Source organism: Austrofundulus limnaeus, unplaced genomic scaffold (assembly GCF_001266775.1).
Source record: "Austrofundulus limnaeus strain Quisiro unplaced genomic scaffold, Austrofundulus_limnaeus-1.0 Scaffold72, whole genome shotgun sequence".
Classification (NCBI taxonomy): Eukaryota; Metazoa; Chordata; class Actinopteri; order Cyprinodontiformes; family Rivulidae; genus Austrofundulus; species Austrofundulus limnaeus.
The window spans coordinates 907931-915081 of NW_013952474.1; the positions used below are offsets into that span (position 1 = coordinate 907931).

General features: G+C 40.7%; 1 protein-coding gene across 1 annotated transcript in view; it reads left to right on the forward strand.

Annotated features, from left to right (window-relative positions):
• Nucleotides 1-314: 314 nt before the first annotated feature.
• The window catches only part of rnd3a (Rho family GTPase 3a), a 14953-nt gene continuing 8116 nt past the window's right edge, over nucleotides 315-7151 (forward strand). Inside the window, exons 1-2 of the mRNA XM_014010678.1 lie at nucleotides 315-590; nucleotides 798-885. Of these exons, the coding sequence (XP_013866132.1) occupies nucleotides 441-590; nucleotides 798-885 (238 nt within the window). The 5' untranslated portion in view covers nucleotides 315-440. The remainder of the gene's footprint in view (nucleotides 591-797; nucleotides 886-7151) is intronic.

The window sequence follows — 7151 nt, forward strand, 5'->3', positions numbered from 1 at the left end:
TAAATAAATAAATAAATAAATAAATAAATAAATAAATGTGCTTTTGATTGAAACTTGTCTGCAGTGGCCATTTCCCCTCATGTTTCCTGCTGACAAAAAACAAGCCAAAATAAGCTCAGTTCTCATTTATTTAGTCCGGTTTGACAGTTTGTTTTTACCAGAAAACTTGTGGTCCAAACGGGGCGTCCTCACGGCGGAAAACCCCGGCGGGCTGCGGTGAAGAGGAGGAGAAAGGGGCGGGACGTTCGTGCTTCGAGCCGCTGCCATTGGCTCCTGCGACCGTATAAATACAGGGAAATTGCTTTTTTTTTTTAACCGGCACACACAGCAGCAGCAGCAGGCGGAGGAGGAGACACCGGAGGACCGACACGCAGAGACAGGAGGGGACACACTGTTTTTCGACGCTTACCAACACGTCCAGGATCTGTACGGTTCCCTCAATGAAGGACAGACGGTGCGGCCCGGTGTCSTCCCTGAAGTCCGGCATGGATCCGAGCCAGAGCGTGAAGTGTAAGATCGTGGTGGTGGGGGACAGCCAGTGTGGGAAGACCGCTCTGCTTCACGTGTTCGCCAAGGACTGTTTCCCAGAGGTGAGGCACACACACTGATGGAAATGGTCCTGAAGACACAAAACTGTCCATTTGTCTTCGTTAGGGGACAGAAATGTGGARGCAGAAAGACATTATGTTGTGTTCATGCATCTTAATGGTAGTTTTAGCTGCTCCAGGTCTGTCTTAGTGGCGTAAATGAATCTAGAAGAGTCTTTGTCTTTTTAAAGTCTTGTCCGTGTCTTTCAGAGCTATGTCCCCACGGTGTTTGAAAACTACACGGCCAGTTTTGAAATCGACACCCAGAGGATCGAGCTCAGCCTGTGGGACACCTCAGGTAAACCCCCCCCCTTCAACCCACTTCACATGCCCACTATGTCTCCCCCTGTCTCTGTCTGTGAGGACATGTCCCAACATGCAACTTAAAGTCAAACATTAACATTTTGACGTCCAAACGGTCCAGTTCAATGGGTTCACCGGTTGATTCTTACAATCGTTTTGACCCAATTTTGATCAGTTAAAGGTGTGTTAATCCAGTCTGGTGCTCTGGAGACTGGTTCCTCTTGGATCAGGACCTAAAAATGCACTGAGGCGTGTTTTATTAATTTCACAGAAACGTGTAAAATTCTGAGCAGATCCAACAAATAGTGACAGACTTACTTGCACATCTGGACAACACATTCTGACATTCTTTCTACTTCTTTTTTTTTTTTTTCCAAACCCAGAAATGTTGCACAACTTTTATTTTGTTGTACAAATACACTTTGTGTGTGTGTGTGTGTGATGGGCGGGGACGAGCCGGGCGCCAGCTGTTGCGGGTCTCCAGCCTGGAATTCCTGAGCGATGTCTGAATAACTTTCTCAAATGTTCGGAGCAGCCTGAAACGTTTTTCTTGGGGGGAGGGAGTCRGGTTACAGAGTCCCAGATTCTGATCTGTGCTGAGGAGGTTTTCCTCTTGCAATGGCAGAAAACAAAAGTGCAGATTTACCTAAGTGAAAAGGTAAATGGATGCGAACCATCCATAGTGGGAGGTGTTTGGGTGGTGGTGGGGAGGTGTTTCCTATTAGATCCGTAGGATTTAGATGGAGCTAGATCCCCCCACCTTACTCCCCACTGTCAGTCCTAACACACTCACACACCCAGTGACCGATTGATGCAGCTTTCAGCTTCACTGGTCCCTTTGTAAGCCCACCCCCACCCCTTCCATCGCCCCCTAGCCAAACCAAATCGATCCCCCTTATCTGCTGAGGTGTTCTTGTGAGGACGAAGGGGGGGTGCGACCCAGACGCTCTCTTGGACAAAGACCACCGTGCAGACGTGAAGATAAACACACCTACGTGTGCGGAGGTGGTCTTTGTTCTACGTTGATGAGTGGTTTGGTGTAATTTGGGCCATTAAGGTAAACGCCTGCTAGTTGTGCAGCGTTCCCATTTCGTCCCACCCAGCCGGTCTGAGCTAGCCAGGTCTCTCTCTCTCTCTCTCTCTCTCTCTCTCCCCTCTCTCCCGCACTGAAGCTCCTGGTTTCTGTCAGAGGAAGAGCTTTTTGTTGCCTCTGAACGAGCAGCAGAAGGTGTTGGTCGGAGCACAAGAACACGGGGCCCCTGAGGCCTGTTCTGACTTAATGAGTTACAAAAAATGAGCCAAGATCATATCACAGCACATTCAGGCAGAAGCTGTCACACAGGCTACAATTAGCTGCCGTTACTGACGGTTCAGGATTCCAAATGTCAAGAAAAATTATCAAGCGTGTCTTTTTTGGAAAGTCTTGAGAAGCTGGAACTATTAAAGCGGGACAGCAACTTGAGGTTCGCAACAAAAATGTTCTTGTCATGCAAAAAAACTGACATAAAACAGTGTTCATATTAACTACAATAAAAACCCTAAATTGGAGTTTTAAAGGTATCTCTGACTCAGTTATTTCTCTGTTCTACTAAAATTTGTTTTGCGACGTGAAAACTCCTGACTACTTAAAACATTTTATGCATTTATTACATTTTACAGTTAAGCACGTTGCCATTTTGTAACATGATGCAGTGCGTTTTGGGGGTGATGATGGGTTACAGTTGAGACTAAAACAGAGTCAAGACTAAAAACAATGTGTGACAAAGTTATATTTTGTATTAGTTTTGATGTTCTGCACAATATATAAATTGAAACATCCAATTGTGAAGTGTAGCAAATTACCGTAGCTCTGGAGCCATATACGTTAACTGGAGCTAACGCTTTATTTAGTAGCTAACAGTTGAAGTAAATAATGTCTAATATTAGAACTATTCAGAGGTCCTTTTAACAGAGAAAATACTCTTATTTATAAACACTTGCTATTTTGCCATCTCATAAATTCCAATTTAATGAATTTCATTTAGAGCATTGCCAAAGATTCTTAGTTTAATTGTCCATGGAAAGTTTCCAGAACTTTACCGTAAAAGAACTTGATTCTACCCCGTTCGGTAGGTAACAGAAAGATTTGGAACTCTCCTGCCCCAAAAAAAGATATTCCATGTTTGTTGTACTCATCATAGCATTTACTTGGAAAACTTTTATTTGTTAAAACTCACAACGAGTGAAGCGAAACCCAGTATAATGTTGTAGCTGCAGGCCATGAAACCGAAACTGTGTGCTACAAAACACTTTTTATAATCACGAGAGTTTAGGGGAACATGAGATTAGGGTTTGTCACGTATGGTCATTAATCAAAATATCTAAAAGCTGCTTTTTAAAAATATATCCTGTCAACCAGCAATGGGTTTGAGCTCAGATCTGCTCTGGGAGGTTTATTATAAACAGCTTTAGCTCTTTGTTCTACGTTTTAAAACTATTCATAATACGCTTACACTGAAGTGAACTGTGAGAAACAGCTCAGTGTTTTCAGTACTCTGGAAGTCTGCCCAAGGCCTTTGTTCCAATTATTCAAGGCGATTTTTCAAAATTACAACAAATACACATTTAAAAAGTTATCAAAGGAACATGAAAACCTCGGGCCTGGTTTGTTTTCCCCTCAAAGGATATATATGACAGTAAAATTTAGTGAATAACGGTTCTTTTTGTCTTCTAAACTTCTGCTGTCGGTGTGTGTTAAATCTCGACCTACTTAAAAATGTCTACTAACAAAAGACTTTTTTTAAAGCAAATCCAAACGATGCTTTTCTTTTTAAGAGTCTAGCGTTTGCTGCCAGCCGTGCAAAGCTCGACAGCTTAGTTACGGAAATTTTTTCTAACCTCCTTGGGAGCTCAAACTCTCAAGCCACCTTCAGTCCTCTCTGCATCCATTGTTGCCTCAACTCACATTTCTGAGCTCAGCGAATTTGAGCCGCATGTTTGGCATTCCTCGGACTAAAGGTTCCTACTTCCTCCTCGACAAAGGCCCCTATTGTATCCGTCAGACCCCTCAGATCCTCATCCATGTGAAAGAAAAGCCGCGTAGATCACCACCTTGTTTCCAAAAATGTGCGGAAACTGAATACTGTTGGAATTTGCCAACCGGTAGTAGAACAGTGATATCCACTGACGGGACAGGGAAGAGTTACTGGTAATGATTGGAAAACAACCTGACTGGGAATGTCATGGAAAGGTTTTCTGTGTGGTGTTACACCTTGACTGTAGGATCTGGTGTCAGGTCCTCACCAGTTATTGGGGTTTTCTGTTCCTCAAAGTAGATGATTTGAGAAGTAAATTGAAAGATGAACAGAATGCCCTTTCAAGTTTCCTGGAACAAAACAGATTTGTGGCTCTGTACGTTTCTACAAACTGAGCTTGAAATACAGAGACTAATGGTGCACAAAAATTCCATTTAGGTCCATACCATGAGTTTTGAAGCCATGGTTTGGTACACTTCCAGTAGAAAACCAATTTGGATTGTTAGTGAGGGGCTGCTTAAAACTAAAAATGTATTTATATGATACATTTTTCTTGGTGAAACTGATAAGGAAGAAATAATGAGCATTGTAGAACATATTCATAAAATAAAAGATCAAAAGACATGGATATGATGCATGGGCCAGCACCACATAAACCACAACATAGTCAGTTGTGGTTTATGTGGTGCYGACTACAAAAACCAAACCGTAACTGGGCCAGTTGTGGTATGCCATTTTTAAAAACAGTCCCAGACCTGGCCCACATCAGGTTGACGAACGACTTGCTTAATACTAGACCTGGCCCACAACTGTCTATGTGGGTATAATCTCAAACCCCTGGGTTCTGGATGAATGTCAAAGCTTATTGAGATGCTGTAACACTCCTTGAAGTCTCTAAAACAACACATCATATTTTGCTGATTTTTCCAGAATTTACAGATTACACAGCAGCATGTTTACAGCTGCTGATGTTGTAACCACAGCAACTACAGCGAGCATTGGTAGGGGTTATTTTAGTTTAAAATGATTCTTGTTCTTGGTTCTGTTTGGTTTTGAGGCTCTACGTGTTTGWGTTCATGGTTTTAGGAAATGTTTGTTGTTGGTTGTTTTTACAGGTGCCCCCACCCCCCACTCCCATCCCCAACCCCATCCCCAACCCCCTGAAGGTTTAATGCCTTCCTTTGCACTCGCCACCCATCAGCTCAGCTATGTTAGCTATGTATTAAAACAGCAGGCATGTAAACCTGTTGTTATACCTTCAGACGTTGCACTTGGTTTATTTCAGGCCTCTGCATGAGATCATTTACTGGGATGGTGTAAATTGTGGTTCCTTAAGCGTCGTAAATAATTTAAAGGCTATTCCTGAAGAGAATCATTTGGATTGTCATTAAGACCACAGTGGATGTTTGACCATGTTTTACCTTCTTCTCTTTTGTATTTGTGCCCAAGAAGGTTAATTTGCTGCGAGAAAGCAAACAGAGCTGGAGTGTGTGGGGGTGGAAAAGGACAGATGCGTGTGTGTGTGACAGGGTGTGTGTCGCCCTTCCAGATTTAGAGATCCTGTGGGAGAACAATGACAGCAGCAAATTAGACAACGGTCACCAGGTCTTTGTTGTGCTCTCTGGCTCTGGGATTTCTTCTTATCTCTCCGGTTGGCAGAAAGATGACCTCCAACAGAGATCAGACTTTGACCCAGCCAAAAATCCACTATAAGTTGTAGACGATGAAAATGTTTAGTAGAAACAAAGCACTGTAAGCTCTGCATACTTGGACGTTCCATAAACTTTTGTTTTTCAATTCTTTTAAAAATAACAAATTGTTGATTTATTGTAAAATGTCAGCCAAATCTACCGCTTATCCAGCAGTTTACCACAAGCTGCAACCTCATTTAGAAAGCATTTCATTGCTAAATACTGCCAACCAATGCTAAATTTATAGCTAAACCTATTCAGTATAATTTTCAACACATCAAGGCAGTAACAGTAAAAGACTGACTGAACAGTGATGTTTAGGGTAATTCCAAACTTACTCTAACATAAAATCAACCAGATGACATTTGAACTCTTGCTAATGCTAACCAAAGCTAATTGAAATTAGAGAGTCTTTGAAAATATGTTTAAAAACAGTAACAGTATTTGCATAATATCTCTTTTTTTTAAGATATGACTGAACAGCAGCATTTAGGGTAACGCTATTTACGGTAGAAAACTCGTTGAAAATACGTTTAAAAACACTAATATAAATTTTTTTTATCCTGCAATGACTTAACACCTTTTTAAGACAATGCTAATGATACTTTAATGTAACAATACTTTAATGTAGGCTAAGTGTTTTATTTGGCCTCAGTTGGCATTATATTGTTTGCTCATGCTAACCTAAAGTAAATTCAAATCTTAAATTTGAACATAAATACACCTTATTATTAGTATTTGTTTGAATTATAAAATGACTTGAGCAGCAGTTTTAATCATTTTGTAAACAATACTGTAAACTAACATAATATTGTAGCTAGCTCCAACTAGAAAACATTTTAATCCCTGTTGATGATGCTAATCAAAACTAATGAATCTCAGAATATTGAATATACATTTAAATATACTATATAAATAATAGTAATTTGAATTATGAAATTAAGTGGTGACAGTCATAAATATTGTTAGCTAAAATAAAAATGTCTTTATTTCAAGGAAATAATATTTTTTTAACCTGCTAATGCTAATCATGGCTAATTAAAGCTGGAGTCTTATTGAACATATTTTTGCACATTTCAGTAATGTACCAAAATCATGAAAATGCTTAAGCAGTAGCTTTTATGCTAATGCTACCCAAACTTTTGACTAACCTCAAATTAGCCTTTTGGCTGACAATAGAAAACTTGAGCATTAGCTCCCAAAATGGTATCGGACGACTCACTGTTAAAGGGATCCCCGATTAGATTAGTGACCTCAATTTAGCTTGTTTGTCACGCTAGCACTGAGCTAATACATATCAGGCAGTATAGCGTGAGGGCTAGCACAAAGGTTAACAGGCTAAGCTGAGGTTCTTCTTCCATGAAGCAGCTCTGTTGTCCTCCATCCATATTTTCAGTTACAGACTGAGTCATTTCTACCTTCTCCTCTCTGTCAACGCTCTCTGGTTTCATTTAAAAGAGTCGATCATCAGATATTGTCCAAGATTAACCTTCAGGGTGGATATAGTACTATTATATTTATCTTTGCTGCTACTAGTTGCCATCATAACCCCGATG